Source organism: Ambystoma mexicanum, chromosome 2q (genome assembly GCF_040938575.1).
Source record: "Ambystoma mexicanum isolate Mex_15411 chromosome 2q, UKY_AmexF1_1, whole genome shotgun sequence".
NCBI classification, from domain to species: Eukaryota; Metazoa; Chordata; class Amphibia; order Caudata; family Ambystomatidae; genus Ambystoma; species Ambystoma mexicanum.
The window spans coordinates 320,867,415-320,887,464 of record NC_090924.1 but is presented as its reverse complement, the minus strand read 5'-3'; the positions used below and the strand labels follow the sequence as shown (position 1 = coordinate 320,887,464).

Here is a 20,050-nt window from a genome sequence, read left to right as displayed (position 1 = left end):
AAGGACTCCTAACACTTAAGCGTGCAGTAAAAATCTGAAGAAGGCCACCAGGTGTGGATTTTAGGGAGAGAGGACTGTCATTGGATGGGTGCAGGATGACCCAAAGGACAGCGATTGGTTTAGAGGAGAAATATTGTTTCCAAGCTAAAGTGAAACAGTTTTTTTCTTTTTTACCAAGGATTACCAGCCTGACGACAGGGAACGTTCATGAGCATGTGAATCCATGCCAGACCCTATGCTAGAGAAATGTCCCTTTTGAATATGATATCCTATTATGTTTCTACATTTTTTGTCTACATTGTTTGAGATGCAACGTATTGATGATTGTTAATAAAATGCACAATGTTTTAATTAAGTGTCTAATGTGTGGTGAACTTTAAATACCCATTTCAGCAAGAATTGGAACGTATCGGTTCTCCGTAGGAGTATGCAGCTGGGTTCTGGAGAGTTTCTGCTTATACTTCTGGTACAACACTGAGCACTGACATGCCTTGTTTCAATGTACCTAACCTTTCACTATCCCATCTCTTTCCCTTCCTCTTGCTCAATTTCGTCGGGCACGACCAATGCCCTGCTAATCCTGCATGGATATTTACCTCTCGTATGACCATTCAATTTCTTTATTTCTTACTAAATGACTTACTACCAAATATTGCAGGTATTACTCACATATGATAATGTACTTGAACACCTTGTGGTTTTGTTTTGCATTACTATTCACATGTATGTATTGGTTGCATTAGCCTTGAAGACCTGAAGTGTCGAAACACATCTCACACAGGACCAAGCCACAACGATTGTGTGATTCCCACTACTTAAGAGAATTGGATACCAGCCTTGAAGACCCGAAGGGTCGAAATACTTGTCAGCAAACGCAACCTAGCATTAAAAAATTGCTCTACATTTGTGACTTTTATTGTGTCTTTAGCCATATTAGATTGGAAAGACCGAATGTTTAATTATGCTGGATTTGCACGGGCATGACACTGGATTCCCACGCTTTCAACTATTCACATCTAGTGTTTTAGGGCATAGATACCACTCCTGTGGGTACGCAGCATACCCCAAGATATTGACCCATGTTTAAAACCTTATCCCAGTGCACTAACTAAGGGCCCCTCATGCCCTCACTCTCTCTTTTACCATACACAGTGCCTCAGCCCTTAAATGCAGCAGTAACGATATTACTGCTGTATTTAAGGGTTGGCCCAGTCCTGAGTCGGAGCGTAAGTGGGAGTTCTACCTTCACGTTTTTGCTAGAGGTAAAAATGTCCCCTCACCTGTTTTAGGTGCTATTACCCAAGGTGCAATCACTGGTAATGGCACCCTCTAACCCCATTGGGTGGACCCAAAGGGGAATGAAAACGTACTGCTGTACCGCTAATCGTGACCCGGCGCTAATAGCGCCGTACTGAGTAGCAGTAATGCTATTTGCGCTGGTGGTATCCCGGCGGTATTACTGCGGGATACCGCCAGACTCCTGATGAGGCCCACAGTGTAGCCAACTTAAGAAACTCATATGCAGAGTCCTAGGAAATCTTTTATTAGCTGTCCAACAAAAGATTCTTCAGAGTCAGAGCTGATTAGCAACAGGAGATGGCCAAACAAAAGTGGAAGTGTAAAGACAAAATAGAATTCGTAATAAGTAGTAGAGGTTTTGGGAAGTAGCCACCATTTCTCGGGTTCCCAGTATTGACCTGGCCACCACTGATCAGGGCTTGGTCCATAGTAGTGCTAAGGTAATCAGGTCTTTTGTACCCAATGCATACCCAATAGGGCTAGGTGTGTTTAAGGAGGTATAAGTGATCTCAGCCCTGGAACACCCACCAAGGTAGAAACACAGCTAGCTGTTGGTGACTTACTGGGGAAGAATCTCCTTGCCATCATTGGGGGTCATGCTTGGGCATGGGTCATGGGTTTGAGGGCTTCCAACAGTGCTTTTCTGGTTCCCTGGATTTTCCCACAATGAAGCCGAGCTCCTCACACTGGTCAGATATACGTTTTGCATGGACATTGGACAGGGTCAGTAGACTCTGCAGCTTGATGGTTGCACTCCAGGTTCCTAGCAAGCTTCCCTTCTCTTGAAAGTCAGCAAAGCAGGGTTGCAGCACAAAACAGAGAATGACCATGAAGATTCCTGCCTCCAGGCTGGATGAAAATCCTTGCAGCCGAGAAAAGCTAGTTCTGGGTAGTGCAAGCGAATTACAAGCCTGACTGCTAACTGGTTATACCTATCCCATAAAGGCAAGCAGGCGCCTTGCAAAGGTATTCCCTAACAAGTAGAAGGTCAAGCTTCGATATGCGATGCTGTTGGTCGAGTGAATTCTGGTTCCTTGAGCAATTAATAAGAACATTAATAATGAAACTTAATAAGAGTGGGTAAGCCTTTCTTATCCAATGATAGTTGCATGATCCTGGTGAGAGCCCTAATTCTCCCCAGACTCAATTACTGTAATGCCCTTTACAGCGGTGCAAACAAAGTTATTACCCAAAGGTTACAAATTCTACAAAACAATGCTCTAAGAGCTGCGCTCGGTATAAATAAAAGAAAGCATATATCCTCCATTAGACGCCAACATAAATGGCTCTCCACTGACAACAAAATCCAACCGAAAATGATTTCCCTGACCCATAAAGCTCTTAATAATGCTGCCCCTAGCTACCTGATGGATAAAATAAAGAGAAAGATATCCATCAGACAGATCAGAACTGACAACTCCAATTGTCTGGTAGTTCCAAGATTCAAACTCTCCAAGATTAGTGGCAATAGCTTTCCTGTGAAAGCTGCTAAACTCTGGAACTCCTTGCCACACAACCTCAGAGTAGACCAACCCTACCTACACTTCAGAAGGAACTTCATCAAATACATTAACTCCAATAACCTGTAGTCACCCTCCCTTTAGATACTCTGCGACTTATCCCTAACAGTATTGTATATAACCTGTATTCTTATAACTCTGCTAACAAATGTATATGACATTTAATAACATGTGTAAATTATACTGCACCTATGTACATTAATCCTACCTCTATTACCTGTATATATTTGTAATCAATCATGTAAACTGTATATTTCTGTAACATTGTAAACTGTATATTTTTGTAACATTGTAAGCTTTGCATATTCTTACTGCTGCGCCCTCCTACCTCTGGGTTTGGTGCGCATTATAAATTAATAAACAAAACAAACAAACAAAACAAATCCTCCAGCATCCCTCATTTGTCTTGTTCGGCTCTCTTCGGGTGCAAGTGGTTGACTTCCTTCCTGGGTCCTGCTCCCCTTCTTATATCCAGAAATCAGGCTGGGAGTCAGCTTAGTCCTCCAATAAGAGATGTTGCAACTTTCCAACTTGGAGGTGGCGGTCCAACGGAGGACATCCAGCTAACCAGCATCTGGCCAATAACAGGCATGCCTCTGGATGAATGTGCATTGTGGCTCCCCAATCCCTGCCAGCTGAAACAAACTGGTAATTTTATGGGTTTGCGGAGGAAAGCCTGCAAAAATGCATGAAGATGGAGGGGCCGCTACTCACCTGGAAAGGCAGAGAGATGAGCAAAAACGCCATGTCAAATTAAACAGGACATTAAACAAGAGGAGTAGCAGTTTTCAGTAAATCTTAGTCCTAAATGCAATATCGCGTTAAGAATCGCAACACGCTACTGACACCAGCCTATCAGAAGGTGCATAGAAAGTAACAAAAAATGTTATCCCTTAAAGGAAAATCGGACTAAGTCTCCCTACAACACTCTCTGCAAGATGGCTTGCGCTACAAAGGAAATAAATGAACATGTCATAAAAGGAGAAGACATCCCCTGCACTGGTAAGCGCCTGTGGGGTAAAAGGGTAAAAACGGGTGGGCAGGGTTTTGTGTAGAGGTAGTAATGAAGGGGAAAGGGTGGGTGCTGGGCGCCCCCCCAATATAAAAAAAAAAATTGAAGTAACATTTCAAAGTTAATTACTTTGTAGTAAATGACCACGAAGTAATTACTGTCGATGAAATTACATGGAACAGGACCCATAGGCAGTTTGTTCCTCCTCACGTCGTCTGCCTCATGTCTGTACGCCAATGCAGCAGTTTCGCCTTACTCGCACACAGCAGTCAAAACGGCCAAACTGATTCAGGTGTACAGCATGTTTAATGGTTTCCGCCACATGAATCAGGATACCTGGAGGAGCAGGATCCCCCTGCCACTGCTGGAGCAGTGCCCCTCCTACCGCAGGTGAAGCCAGGGATGATTTTCCTCAACTTCCAGGCCATCACACCGACCCACGACGCCTCCCAACAAGAGCAGATTTAAAATCTGCAAAGCGACCGTCATTGCGTCGCTAGAAGCATTAATTCAGCATCTTTCCACAAATCTTCAACTTCTATTTCGTTCTAACTATATAGCCCCATTTGGCTCCACGAGGCAAACACCATTCAAAGATGGCCGTCTGAATCATTTTGCACTACAGCCTTTGTCTGGATAAGGCAGCGTCTGCTGTGATTGGAGCTCTCTACCTATTTGAGCCAATCACATCGCCGGCAGGCGAACGCCGGCCCTCCCACTAAGGCCTCCCAAAAAGGCTTCCTGTCCTGAGCCTGTCCAGAGACGACAGAGGCCAGGGCCAAGAACTCCATTAGTTTGTCGCCACATATACCTAGCCCGTTGACTGCTGAAGCCTTTACCCAGTCATACTGGTAAGAACAGTTTGGACTCAACTGCTTGAAATAACTGAAATCTTATTGCTCGCTAACTCCAATTGCATATTACAACTGGTAATCGCCACTCGATCATATACACTCTCTGCCACATGTGCCCCACTAATTGCATTGCCTCCCGCCTCAGCCTTAGCCTCAGGATTTCAGGTTTGGTTTAGGATTCTAGATCTGCCTGTATAATTGCATCCCCTGCCATTCCACCCAGCGGTATAGTGCCCGACACCCTTTATCTGCTTGCAATACCTGTATTACTTCCTGCCTACACCAGCACCGCCGGTATCCATCCGGCCTGCACAGTGCCCCTGCCACTCCGACCTGGCTGTGTGCTGCATGCTTTATTCTTAACCACCCGCACACTTGTTGAATTCAGCCCACAATGTCGCCCAATCCTAGCCTGCAATCACCATACTTACGCTGAGCTGTAACCTCTATTATTACTCTGCCAACAGTGAATAGATTACGTTAGCATATGACTACTATGACCATATAACCTGCTCTGTTCATACCTTGCCTAGTACGTCATTCCTTTGACCACTGCGACAGTGCTGTTTGCTCTATACTCAGTCTGTGACCCTAGGTCTATGTCACTACTGGGCAAGCATTGTTCATCCTTGCCTAGCCTCATAGTTCTGCTACAGCATCGCTTGCTCTATATTTAGCCTGCGACCCTATGTCCAGGTCACTACTATGCCAGCACTGTTTATCTATGCCTAGCCTCATAGTTCTGCTACAGCATCGCTTGCTCTATATTTAGCCTGCGACCCTATGTCCAGGTCACTACTATGCCAGCACTGTTTATCTATGCCTAGCCTCATAGTTCTGCTACAGCATCGCTTGCTCTATATTTAGCCTGCGACCCTATGTCCAGGTCACTACTATGCCAGCACTGTTTATCTATGCCTAGCCTCATAGTTCTCTGTTAGTATTGCCTGCTCTATACTTAGCTGGCGACCCTAATGTCCATGTCACCACAATGCCAGCACTGCTTACCTCATAGCTCTGTGATAGTATCGCTTGCTCTATATTCAGGCTGTGACCCTAATGTCCATGTCACTATTGTATCAGTATTGTTCATTTATGTCTAGCCTCATAGTCCTGTGAACTTTCACTTTGTGTTATCCGCAATTTCTGCGAGCAAATTGCACACTTTGCCAGCCTCGCTATTAGAAAGCCTAGTATATGATTTTACTAACTATTTTGACTGCATTGCCCATATCATGCTCAACTAGCGACTCCGGTGAGTACCTTGCCAGCGCTGCCTATACTATGTCCAGCCAGCCACTCCTATGCCCACTCAGCTTAGCCTATGTGTGCTAACACTGCTCTCTCTTTGCCTTGCCTCATAGCGCCGTGACTATCTCGCCGCTATCTGCTTGCACACCCTAATCAGTCATCAGCGCCCATTCCGAATTTGCTCCATATATATGGTACCTCTACCATTAGCTAGCCCACTGTCACACAGACCATGTATTTGCCAGCCACATATACAGTCCTACTGAGGACTATCCTACATTTACTTACCACAATAGACGTCGTCAACATGCCTCACACTCTGCCTTCCTTGGTGTCTGCGACACCCCCGAATGATCCCGAAAACTTAAATGACATGATCACTAGACCATGTAATCTTTCCCAAAGAAACCTTAAACTTCGTGCCAGACGCCCCAAAATATACGAACCTACAGCTAAATCCTTACACCTCACTTCTAATAACCTGTCTAGAAACCTAAGAAGTGCTCAGCCTAATACCAACATTTCTTTGTACAATTCTACTAATATTCAGCACCCACTCCAGCTCAATAGCCGACTCTCTAGAGATTCCACTACCCACCCTAGACCTCCCCCCACAACATTGCGCCTCTACCCACTGGAACTACACTGCCTGGTATAAGAGGAGCCTAAATAAATGCCCGGTCTCTGGTGCCAGACGCCACAGAAATAGCAGACCTTATCACAACTGGAAAAATGGATTTCCTCGCCATTACGGAATCATGGCTTCACTCAGCAGCCGGCCCAGCAATTATGCTAGCCATTCCTGATGACTACACTCTTCTAAGAACAGACCGTACTACCTCCCGAGGCGGTGGCTTAGCCATAATCGCCAAAATCAGCCTAGCACTGAGACTTGCTGCCCCATTAAAGGTAGACTCTTGTGAACTAACTGCCAAACTAACTATCACAACTACTCCAACTAGATCTATCCACCTAATCTATAGACCTCCAGGCCCTCTAGGATTCTTCGAAGAAGATTTCACTAACATCCTCTCGGATAATCTCAAAAATACCTCACCAAGTCTTCTCCTTGGAGACTTTAATCTTGGCTACAAAGACCCCTTAGATACTAATGCCACTCGGATCAACGATTCCATCGAGGAACTAGGTTTCACCCAAAAGGTAACAGGTGTCACCCACACTAAGGGCAGAACCCTCGATTGGATAGCGGAACACCATCGTCAAATGTCCATCACTGCCATAACACCCTTGCCCTAGACTGACCACTACCTCATCTCTTTCTCCTTTGAAGTTACAGCCCCCTCCCAGGTTACCAGTATAGCCCCTGCTATTCCCACCAGGAATAAAGAGACCATTACAGCTGACAAACTTATTCCTCTGATCATCCCCACCCTGAACTCTCTCCCTGACTCTGCAGACCCACTCTCCTTGGTCAAAGAGTACAATAAAGTAATGCTATCAGCTCTGGACACCATAGCACCCTTGAAAATCAGAAAGTGCAAACAGAAAAAACATGTCAATTCATGGTTCTCTCCCCACCTAAAAGCCATTAGACTTGAGAAACGTAAATGTGAACAGACATGGAGACTGAACCCTTCTGATATTAACAAAAACAACCTCTCTAAACTTGCCTCCTTGTACAAAAGATAAATTATCCTTGCCAAACAAGAATCCTACAATCTGTGTATCACCTAAGCTAATTCCAATACAAAATAATTATTCATAATCCTTAAAGAACTGGAAACACCTATCCAAGCTCCTGATACCTGTCTCAAGGACAAAACCTGGTGCACCAGCATTCAGAGCGCACTAGCTAATAAAATAACAACCCTACAGGCTAAAATTAACAATAAAAAAGAATCCCTCCTCCTTGCTTCCAATTCTAACAATATCACAGCCCCTGTGCCCTTGAACACCCCACCTCTTACCCTCTCCGAACCGCCTTAACCCCTTTTCAACTTTAAGAAAATATCCATTCTAGAAGTTGAAAGTCATCCTTACTCTCAAACCGTCCAACTGCCACGGGGACCCGTGCCCCGCACAAATTATAAAGGATGCCGCACAAGACCTCTCCCCATTCATAACCAAATTTATAAATGCCTCATTCTCTACTGGCACCATCCCCAACAATTTGAAACAGTCGTGGGTCCTCCCACTTCTAAAAAAACAAACACTTGACACGTCCATTCCCACTAATTATCGCCCTATCACGACAGTACCATTCCATCTTAAAATTCTGGACAAAGTAGCATACCTCCAAATTCAACAATATCTGGAATGTAATCACCTCCTAGGGGTACGTCAGTCAGGTTTTAGACCACAACACGGAACTGCAACTGCACTGATCGACCTCAAAGCACAAATAGACACCCTGAGAGATAATGGTGACAGCATTATTACTGCTGCTCGACCTCTCAGCGGCGTTCGACTTGGTCGATCATAAGACCCTCTGCCACCACCTGGACTCGGCCACCCACTTCTCACAAGAAGCCATATGCTGGATTCAATCCTTTTTAGATAATAGAACCATGAGGGTCTTCGCACCTTCAGCAGCCGCAGACTCCTATCACTTGCGGTGTGCCTCAGGACTCATGTGTTTCGCCTACTTGTACAATATCTTTACAAAGCCCCTTTTTGATGATCTAGATGGCCTGGGTATCACCTACACTAATTATGCGGATGATACACAGATCCTCATCCCGTTGACGGGAGATTATGATAAGGATTTGGCCTTCGTGAACATAGTATACCTCATCATCCAAGCATGGATGGCCTCTCATGGACTATGCCTGAATGAGGACAAAAACTCCTCATTCTGGGAACCACAGCAAATATCAACAAATTAGGCCATCTATACTTTAATTTCATCATAGATAACAACATCCCAGTAGCCAAGGAAGTGAAAACTCTTGGTTTCTACTTAGACTCCTTCAAAATACAAGTAAACTCCATGGCCTCAGCCACTGCTTACACATGTAAGTTAATTAGAGCAGCTAAGCCATTCCTTACACCCAATAACTGCATTACCCTAGCAAGAGTCTTGGTATTATCGAAACTGGATTATTGCAACGCCCTATACGTAGGCTGCAACAAATATATTACTAATAAAATCCAGATCTTACAAAATAATGCCTTGAGAGCAGCTTTCAACATTCCTAAGAAAGCCCACACATCTGACTTTAGAAGATTCAACAATTGGCTCTCCACCAAAGATAAAATTCTCCTCAAATCAGCCTCCCTAACTCATAAATGCTTACATATGGCTGCCCCCCAGTACCTTATGTCCAGATTCCAGAGACAATCCACCAACCGCCCCTCGAGGATAGCCACTGCTAACCTACTTCAAGTGCCTAGATTCAAACGCATGGTGACTGGTGGTAGTAGTTTCCCGGTCAAAGCCGCCCAAAATTGGAACTCACTCCCACCCTCGTTAAGAGAAGACATGCCTTACCCACGCATTAGATCTCACCTCATCCAATGGATCAAGGAGCAGGACAACTGGCCCTTCACCCCATGGTTTATACTACTGTCCATTACTATTGTATATAATTGTAGATTGATTTCTTCCGTTACCATTTGTTAATTTGTATGATATTTACCAGTGTTTATTATTGTGTATTGTAACCCACAGCAATGTGATCCAAGCTGAACAATCCTCTTTTTCTTATTTTCCTGCGCCCCAATATCCTCGGGTCTGGTGCGCATTATAAATATATAAACAAACAAACACAAATCCTTTAAGGCAACCCACAGTTATGTTGCCCTGAATTCCACAAGTACATGTGTATACATTTTCATTTTGTAGTTGTAGTCTAAACACTATTGTCGCAGGCTAGCAAATCCATTCACAATTGGCTGCAATGATCAGGGGTGGACTGGCGTATGGAGAACTCTGGAGATTTCCCGGTAGGCCTCTGTACCCTTGGCCTCTTATGGGTGGTATTTCGAAATGTTCCCATAGGAAAAGGGTTGGGTTTGCTGAAAATGTGTACTATGGGGCCACTTTGAAAAATATTTCCAGGGCCTCTTTTGGTTCCCAGTCCACCCCTGTAATGATGTGCCCCTTTAACCTAGAAAATAATTTCGAGTGGTTAAAAAAAGAAAGAAAAAAAAGAAGAAGACTAAAAATAACCATAGTGTTTCCGAGAAATCAGTGATGTCCCTGCTTCTCTGCCACAGTGCCAAACTCAAAATGTGGCTATGGCTTTAATGACAAGGATTTCCTGAAGGAGCTGTTTCTGTTCCTCCTCCGTCACATAACCAGCCGTCAACAGGCAATGTGCCTACCCACGCCCAGAAATCTCATTCCGCCAGTTTCCTGGACATACCAAACCTGCTCGGGTTTGCCTTGGTTGGCCCTACCAGGAAGAGGAATGCCATTGCTTTCCTTTTCTTCCTACATGATCTTCAGAACAGCAAGCAGCACCTATTTATTTCGGTCCTCTCGATTTTAATAATACCAAATACAATACCTTTGCATGCAGGATCGAGCCTCCTATTTTGCTCAAAAAATGGATGGGCAACGGACAGTATTCGAGTTTCTATGGCGGAGGATTGATTAAAAGCACAACATAACAATTAGACGTTTTGTCATTCTGCACACCTAGAAGCGCTAGACAGGTGAGCCAGCCCTTTTCTTCAGATTTCCTTACCATAAAATCTAACTGAGAATAAGGCTTTTTTCTCCATTTTAGCACAGTTTATTAAGGAATGTAAAAAGGAAATCTCAGCAAAGGATCCTGCAAATGAAGTTTGCTGGCCCACAGCTGATTTTCAGTTGCAATTAATCCATTAACTTTGAAAAAATTGCTTAGAAACAGCACTGGCAAGCCCTACACGGCACAATGTTTGATGTTACAGCCTGATTAAGCTACCTAAAAGATCGCAGAAGAGTGCTTTTGGGAAGGGGGTGCAGATTGTGGGTGGGAATAGCAAGACGGATAAGCATGGTCCATGGGTAAACAGCCTAACGGGGCAGGTAAAAAAGTTAAACACCCACACGCTGTGTGCCCCCTCAAATCCCCTCACCCACCTGCCTGCCCGCCCTGCAGTAGTTTGAGCTTAGGTGGAGCTAAAACATCCAAAAGTAAAAATGATAGAAGAGAACTAGCCAGGACACAATAAATGATTTCGAAGGCTGCTTAAACGCGCGGGAAGTTATATGGCCAAAACTCACAAGTGCGGACTAGTGTGAGACAATGAAGCTGTGTTAGCTTCTGCTGAACAGGAAGGCAACTCCTTGATAGCACTGTGTGAAAGCACACAAAAACAAACTACTCACCAGGTTGTAAAGCTGAATGGAAAGAGGCTAGCTCTAAAAAAAGGGCTTGTAAATCTTGATTTAATAAGTTGATAAAATGATTAACAATGGGTTTAGCCGAAAAAGGAAAGCACCCATAGATTTATTATAAGAGATGAGGACAATTATTATCAAGTTCGCGTCGTTCGTGAATGCATTTTTCCTCCCACGGCGCCTCGGGGTCGCGGCTCTCCTACTTTAGCTCTACTCACAATTCGTCTTTTACCGCTCTAGACCTCAACAGCATCATTCATGAACACCCAAGAACACATCCAAACGCTTAAAATGTCATTTTTAAATCTTTCTGACTTTGGAGAGGACTCACTGCATTTTATTTTATTTCCTTATTTATATGTGTGTAATGCGTCATAACCTGCAGGCATCAGGGCGCACACAGAAACAGTGCAAAACATCAAGGACAAGACAAGCCGAGAGAAAGTGTCATCCAATAAATGACTTGGTTAAAGAGCAACGTTTTTAGAAGTTTGGCAAAAGGACAAGGGATTAGATTCACGTCGTAAGCTCAGGGGCAAGGTATTCCAAATAGAAGCTGCCAACGCTGGAACAGATCTACCTTTTCCCTTTTCTGGCCTAGTTCTGGGGCAATCGAGTAGCCAAGGGCCCTCTTAGGCTCATAACTGACCAGCCTTTCCTTCAGATAGACGGGGAGCTTTACCATACAGGCATTTATGTGCTAAAGTGGCTACTTTGAATTGTACTCGAGTGGCCACTGGTAGCCAGTGCATGTCTCTTCTAATGGTACAGATATGAGTTCTCCAGCGAACAGTTTTTGCTATGCGAATAGCGCCATTTTGTATGGCTTGCAGCCTATGAAGATGGCCTTTGCCTGCACCCACCAGCAGTGTGTTACAATAGCCTATCCTGGGCAAGATAAAGGCACGAGCTAAGGTTATACAATTTTTCTCAGTGACAAAAGGTTTGACTTGCCTAAGATGGTATTGACAATTCTTAGCCACATGGTTGGTGTGAGCATCAGCACCAAGAGAGGATTCTAAGTAAATGCCGAGAGTTTTTACTTGATCAAGTGTTTGGACGACAACCCTCAATGGTAAAGCTGTAATATCTGGGGTCTAATTTGGCTCTGATCTGAGCAGAACCAAAAATTAAAAGTTCCGTCTCGGAGCTGTTGAGCTACATCCAATGGGTAGACATCCAATGTTTGATGGTCTTGTAAATGTGTGTGAAATTCGTAGCATCTGTTTCGTATACTCTATCAAATTCAAGTAACAGTTGTGTGTCGTCAGAATAGTTGGTGAAAAGCACACCCATCTCAGTTAAGAGATCAGATAGAGGCTTTATGTAGATGTTATATAATGCCGGTGACACACAAATGCACCCTGAGGTACTCTGCATACGATGGGGGCAGAATCTGAGTTAGCATCTCCCCAACAAAACGTGGTGTGAGGAATTCGACCATCTGCAGAGGGAGTGTGCGCTCACCTGTTTTTAAAAAAAATTTGTAGTGAAATTTAATGATGGGAGATCAAGCTCTGGAAAATGCGTGGGGCTAATCCACACACGTTTTCCTATGCTCGCTGTACAGCAAACAGTCACATGTACTCTGGGTGGACACAGCCTTCAGGAGCAGTCCTCGAGTCATGTTCAGCTGGAATGTGATAGTCACGGGGACATAAAAGAATCACAAGAAGGGGAAAGGCAAAACATTCCTCCTGCCATGGCCAGCTTCATTAAATGACAAAGACTCCATGTGTCCGCTCTACCCTTTGTCCGCCCTGCTGGTGGCAGCGCATACTGATAAGAAGTTAATTGAAGCAAGCCAGGGAGAAGCCAGGTCGCAGGACCAACAAAGGACAGGATACCCAACACCCAACATCTGGTCCGACCGCCGCTTCAAGGGAGACCTGCCGCTTTTAATCAGGAACCACAGAAAGTTCAATTAACCAGAGGGACACTTTGATCCACAGCAGACAGGCAAATGGGTGGGACTTAGTAGTACATGCTGTCACTCCTTTACCTTTCCTATTGCAAAGCACTCTGGTTATGACCTCATGCATAACAGAAGATGGTTGGTGGGGACCACGAACGTCATTTCACCAAAATACCATGGGTAGCGGAAGTGACATCACAGGACCCTTGACCTCTGATGACATCACAGGAAGAGATGCCATTTGACCACACCCCGAAGTGGCATCACAGGAAGCGATAAAACACAACCTTTCACCCCTTGACAAAACAGGAAGTGGCATCACATAGCATTGATCCTAAGTACACTATGAAAAATATGGTTACAATATCAATGTAATGTGATATACATTTCATAAAAGAATGGATAACCATGTGTATCGTTAATATCAGTGTGTATAGGACCATATTACCAAATTACTGTGAATGCAAGCATACGTCCAAGGCCAAATGATAATGATGTATTATACAGCACTTATGCTTAAGCACTTTATATAGAACAAAAACAACATACAAAATCACCCAACCTGTATTGGCACTTCTTTATCGACCTCAGAAGGATGAAGGGCTGAGTTGGCCTTGCCGGAATTCAAACCTGCAACCAGCAGATCACACACACAACTCATCAGCGAGCGCTCAACCCACTGAGCTAGCCTACCGGCTATAGCTATATTACCGGCTATAGTAAAATGAGCAATTACATGTCTGAATGTTCTCGAAGTCAGAAAGCAAATTACACTCTGTAGTGGATGCCATTAAACTGGTAACCGAGATTTAACAGCAGGCCCGTTCATCTGTAGGTCTGGTGCAAAGTTGGCCACATGTCAAGCCTGCGTGGATCTACCTTTTAGGCTTCAGAGGTTGGCAAAATGCATACCAGTGGGATTCTTCATAACACTATTAAAGAATTTAGATTAACGCAGCGAATGCAGCGCACTCACAGTATCCCGTACTCTGGGCACTCTTTACCTGATACATGCAAACAAACATTCTGAGCAGCATGCTAGGGAGATGGGAAAGATCGACACATTACAACAAAGCATTCATTGGGGCACAATGAAATCAAGGGCCACTTTATTTGCTATGGTCAAACATGTCTACACTGTACACAAGCTTTTAGGCGCAAGGATTTTGTTAAGTGACTGAGGACACCGAGATGTATTGTCTTGTGATGATTGTAACAGAGACAACGGCAGAAAAAAAAACATGCTGTAACTGCAACTTGCAAAAAGCAAAATACATAGTCCAAAATGGATGCTTATTCTACTCTAAATGCTTGTTGGAAGTTTTTGTCTGCGTTGTGAATTTGAGTTGTTTAAGAACAGACTAAATCAGTGACTCACCCCCTGAAGTGTGCCTGAAATAAATCTTTAATGAGTCTAGCAAACATTGTATAGAACTCCAGAAGGACAAATTATTTGTTATTCCTATTCTTTCTGATTTAGGGTCACTGCTCAAAGTGTTATGTGGAACCCCTGTTTTTTTTTTTTTTTAGAGGCCTAAACAAGAAAGCCAGCCACTCCAGAAACAAAGAGCCACATGGTGCTGGACACATCCATGGAACTTCCATTTTTTAAAAGTAAAAAAAACGACAAAAAACAAGAACATGTTTTTCTTTTTTTTGTTTAGGGGTAGCAAGGGAGACCCCCCCCAAATGATCGCCCTGGTGGGGGGCCCACGATTGGTTCATTAAGGTAGGCTTAGCCTGCACCAATCACTGGCACCCATTTGGCTTTAAAAGAGGGCTGAGCCTCTCGCTTACATCCTCTGAAGACTTCTCAAGGAGTAACAAGAACAACTCCTTTGGACCCTGGCTGAAGGTACAGTCTGCCTTACAGCTAACGCCAGTGAAGGAAGGCCAGGATTTCAAAGAGGGAAGCAAGATCCCTCCCCTAAACATCTCCCAGGGAACAGAAGGAAATACAGAGGAGCCTCTAGCAGCTCCAGAACCGGTAACTAGCCAGCACACAGCATGCCCTGCTAGGCTCTGCAAGCAAGCTTCCAAGGTGTGAAGTGCCAGAGAGTCTCTGAACCAAAAGAAGGACAAGGCCGTTGCCTGCAACATTATCCTCAGCTTTGCGGCGTCCGCCTTAAAGGATGACATGAGTGAAGAAGCTAGGAGTGCACCGACAAGCATCAACCAGCGTCTGCCTTAAGGACATTTCTGAGGCAGTGAAGCCCCTCGAGCTGCAACCGACTGCACCCCTGACTGATGTCACACCACAGTCGCTCAAGGTGTCCGAGATGCCGAGACCAGTGTTTCTGACCCACCAACCAGCATTGAGACAATGATTCCTGACCCTGAGCCACCATGTAGGGCAGCCTGCAACCGTCCATCCAGCCTCACTCGCCGAACTTCCTACCACCTCATATCTGCAGCTGTCTCCTGTCTTGAACTCTGTCGTGGATGCGGCAAAATGCCCTGAAACCGACTCTGCACTGTCAAGCACCAAGAACTTCTACAAGCACAAGATACATTGTGCTTCTGTCCCCCTGGTCCTTTGCCGAAGGCCATTTTTGACATTTTACGACCCATGGCTCCCTTTGTGCTGAAACCAAGTATCCTTGAACTATTAAGATTAATTACTTTACCAACTACCCTCCTGCCAGTATCCAGAGTGCATCCCTTTACCTTCGTGAAACGGCCTGTCCTCTGCATTCCTTTACAGGGTGGGTTGTATTTTGTAGTGGGCTAGAACCGTCTGTTGAATAATAATAAGTAGATATTTTTATACAACCTTGACTAGACTGTCCCTTTTGTCATTGGGTAATAATTGTATTTTTGCTTTGTTGCAACTAACCAATGATCCATGACCTTGCGGAGATGAGCCTGCCGTTTTGTCCGCGTTACCAAAATTGGACAAGGAGGTTTATAATTTACTTGTGTTTCCAATCTGATCGCATCCCTTCTGGTGTACTAGAGGTGTGGGGCTGATTGATGGTTTAGAAACGGATATTCATCCCTGGACCACTGGTGCCCCGGAAGTTGATTTGTCACACATAGACCTCCGGTTACTTAAGAAGGAGCAAGTCCAGTGCACCGCATTCGGGTGAGCAGTTTCCAAAAGAACAAATGAAATTTATGTTGGTGGCATTGCTATGGCATTCTTCGCTATCTAGGATCACCAGACCACTATTGGGCAAGGGAGATGGAATGTGTGCTTAGTCAGTGGCAAAGGTCAGTCTTTCGGCAGGAGGCTTCAATTAATTTCCCCATTCATTATTTGGTGAACTGTGTGAACTAACTACTTCACTAAAAGCCCCTTCCCACCCCTCCCTTCAGTTAAGCCTGAATGTTCTGCGACAGCTACAACTTTAGAGAGTGTCTCTCCTTTCAATGAGCAACACTGTTCTCTTCCTTTTGAGTACACCGCCTTGCGAGTCACATGGACTCACAAGCAGAACTACATCGTTAGGCTGGAAGAGTCAGTGAACCAGTATGGGGAATCAAAATGTCAGCGGAGTCAGATTAGGACTTTCATCCTAAAAGGTTTGCCTTTGGCAAGGCACATAAGACATCCCGAAGCAAAGTTTTGTCTGCACCACTGGACTGGACCCTACTTTTCTCACTGTCAATATCGCTAAGGGGGTTTTCGTTATACTGCAGATGTCCTACTTGCAAACTCGGACGGTCTTAAAAAATGATATCGTTCTGGTCGCAGAGGAGGCGGCAGTATGGAGGGGCTCTTCCCCGCACAAATATAAAAAGAGGTGATAAAAAGGTACACAAGGGCAGGGAAGTAGGATGAGTGAAATGGATGGGATTTTGTAATAGAGTGGTCTAAGGAGGTACAGTGTTGGCCCTTCCCATGACAGTGGAAAAAAAAGCACTAGGAGACTGAGTGGTAAAGGATGGCAATGATGGGAATTAGACGCTAAAGAGGAGGAAACAGGAAAAAGAGCAGGGTACGAGCCCCTAGTCCCCACCCAAGCAGAACAAAGAAGATTAACAAAAATCATAAGAAACAAGCATTACCAATGCCAACAGTTTGGCTTTTGTGTAGGCATGGAGAAGGCACTTGCAGGACACTGTCAAGGCAGTAACTGGCTTTTGATTGTAGCAGAGGCAAAATGGTGCGAGTACCTGGACATCTAATAGAAGTGGCTGGCAAATGCCCAATACATATACACAAGCCAAAACGGTTGGCTTTGCCAAAGCTCGTTTTTATCAGGACTTCAGCCAAGTACATGCAAAGTGCTTATAAATCAAGTGGCTGAAGGCAGACTTGGTGAAGACATTTTTATTATGCCAGTAGTGCGTTTACAGCTCCAATTAAGTCAAACACTCAGAATACTGTTTTGAAAAAAACACTCGCATGAGGAGGTGCTTTGGGCATGGAGTGGGAGGAACTGGGTGGGAATGGCCATAGGGATTAGCATGGCGATGGGCAGTTAATGGGAGGCAAAATACCCAAAACACCTAGATGCTTTGTATCCTTCCCCATATCCTATTTCTCCTTATCTGTACCCTGGTGCAATAGTTTCGTTTTATAGGTGGTGCTAAGGCGCCACTTAATAGCCCAAACTAACATTGCAAACAGAACACAAAAGACCGGAAACAGAGGATTCTACAGTGCTATTTGGCCACAGCATGACATTCATTTTTTGGCTGCTAAGAACAGGCATTCAGGTTTGGGTTTGTGCGGTAGGGATTTCTCAGAATTATCAGCGCAAAACACATGCATTTCAACTCAGCACCAGAAATAGTACACCGCTCAGCAAATCTGATGCCGCTCAGACAAATTCAAATGCGAATTAACCCCTTACCTGCACATCAATAGGTAGCAATCAGCAACAAAGTCAAACTGCAAGCATTAAAGTGAGCTGTTGCCTTGCCTACTAATTTTAGAGTACAATAGCCGCATTAAGGTCTTGACTATTGTACCAGCTTGTTGGACAGCCCAGTGAACCTATTAAAAGGTTAGTGACATGCACATAAATGATAAGGCAAACAAGTATCATGCTGCGGCTAGGAGAGAAACCAATCTAACATTTCTACAAAATCCACCCGTAAAACAGAGGAACCCCCGAACCTTATATGTCTAAGGCAGGGGTCTGCAAACTCTGGCTCTCATGTTTCGGTCTACAACTCCCAACTGCCCCATCAGTCAGCATTGTCAATGGCGATGGGTCACGGGAGTCATAGACAAAATATATGGAGAGCTGCAGGTTTCAGACCCCTGGTCATTACCTGCTTTCCATCATCATGCCAATCATTACACAACTTATTTTGTACTGCTCATATTTGTATCAATATCTTGGCTGTCCAAGACCCTTAAATAGTGAACTTGCATCCAAAAGAATGGTCCTCCAAATGCGAAGCGGCACTTACTTCACAATCTGCTCTTCTTGCTTCGCCTGCTCCTCAGCCAACTCCGTCTCAGTGACATCCTAAAAGAGGACAGAGCTTTCAGTGAATCACCTGCTTGCTTTAGGATTGAACTTGTTCTACGTATATATCTTCAGACCTCTCTTAACAGGCATGTCCTCTACTGGAAAGAGGAAAAATCAAACTTGATGCAAATACCTGGCATCTCCAACACTAGTTCGCTGCCTGGCCTACCTCTGATGGAGGCAAATGACAGCTTGCGCATGAAGGCAGTGCTCCACTCTCACCCACCAGGATGCCCATCCAGACAGGACAAAAGAATAATCATGATTCTTCTTTAAAACTCCCCCTGCCCCCTCCGCCTCACGCTCTTGAAATGGCCTCTGAGTGAGAGAATTGTGATAGCAATTCTCATTCAATCATTTGTCTCTCTTTGGAGGATACATTGAAATAAATTGGATTGTTTCACCTGGCTGTTACCAAAAAGAACACCAGAAATGGAATTCTGACCTATGTCCCCTGAGGTCCCCTAAATGTTTTAATGCTTTCTTGGCTTTAACTTTTTGTTGTGTCACAGGGACTAAGCTGCCCGCCAGCAGTTGCAACTCCTTTGTGGCATGTCACCCTGGTAGACAGATGTTCCTTGAAGGCCCTGTGCATCAGCATCTTTAAGCATATCCTTATGACTTTGGTACTACTAAAAGATTCCCTCAAGCTGACCAGGATCTTCAAGTGGTAGTCGTGGCAGAGCAGCCCAGGCCTAACTTAAAGGAGGTGGAGTGTCGTGGTTCACAGGCACAGTACATACTTTGTTAGATACCAAATAACAGGTTCCACACTCTGACTTGTTTCAAAATAAAGACATTTTTATATAAAGTGAAACAATACACCAACAGGTAGAGCAAAATGAAGCAAGTATCTATCACTTCATAAATAACAGTTCTAATGGAGTCAAAATCTTTCCAGAAAAGCAAACACTAGTAACGGGCATGTTAAAGCTTTTCGGTTCAGGTAGACACATTTCCAAGAGACCAAGAGGGACCTTTATTGCGAGCAGGGGAGGTCTATTAGAAGGAGAGAGTTACCTCATTGCAAAAGTGCTTCCATGGAGCAGTTCTTTGATATGATATGATATGGCATTTGTAACGCGCCTATACACAAGCCTTGAGTTTTGTTGGAGGAAGACCCTCAAGAGTTTGTGAAGATGAAGAAGCAGCCCAGAAATAAAGAAATAAAAATCAAAAAAAGAAAATGTCCGCCAGCAGCACCAGAGGGTCTGGAGAGTAAATACCCTGTGACCAGGTAAGCAGTTCTGTAGGTAGAGTTTGGCAGTTTCCAAAGGCAGTTGCTTGACGGGTCGTTCAGCAAACACTGTAGACTACCGAGTCAACACACCAATGCAGATCGGACACCCAGACCCTTAGGAAAAATGATTATCCCCGATTTGAAGATTCCCAGGTAAGGATTCAGGGCCATTGGAGCAGAAAAGCGAGATGGATGATGATGATGCAGGGTTCCTATGTCGTCCTCTGGCACAGGATC

The 20,050-nt window shown here is 44.5% G+C and overlaps 1 protein-coding gene across 1 annotated transcript in view; it reads right to left on the bottom strand.

Annotated features, from left to right (window-relative positions):
• TBL3 (transducin beta like 3) overlaps positions 1-20,050 on the bottom strand; it is a 412,146-nt gene that overhangs the window by 99,824 nt on the left and 292,272 nt on the right. The window contains exon 18 of the mRNA XM_069647302.1: positions 18,512-18,570. Coding sequence (XP_069503403.1) covers positions 18,512-18,570 — 59 coding nt within the window. The remainder of the gene's footprint in view (positions 1-18,511; positions 18,571-20,050) is intronic.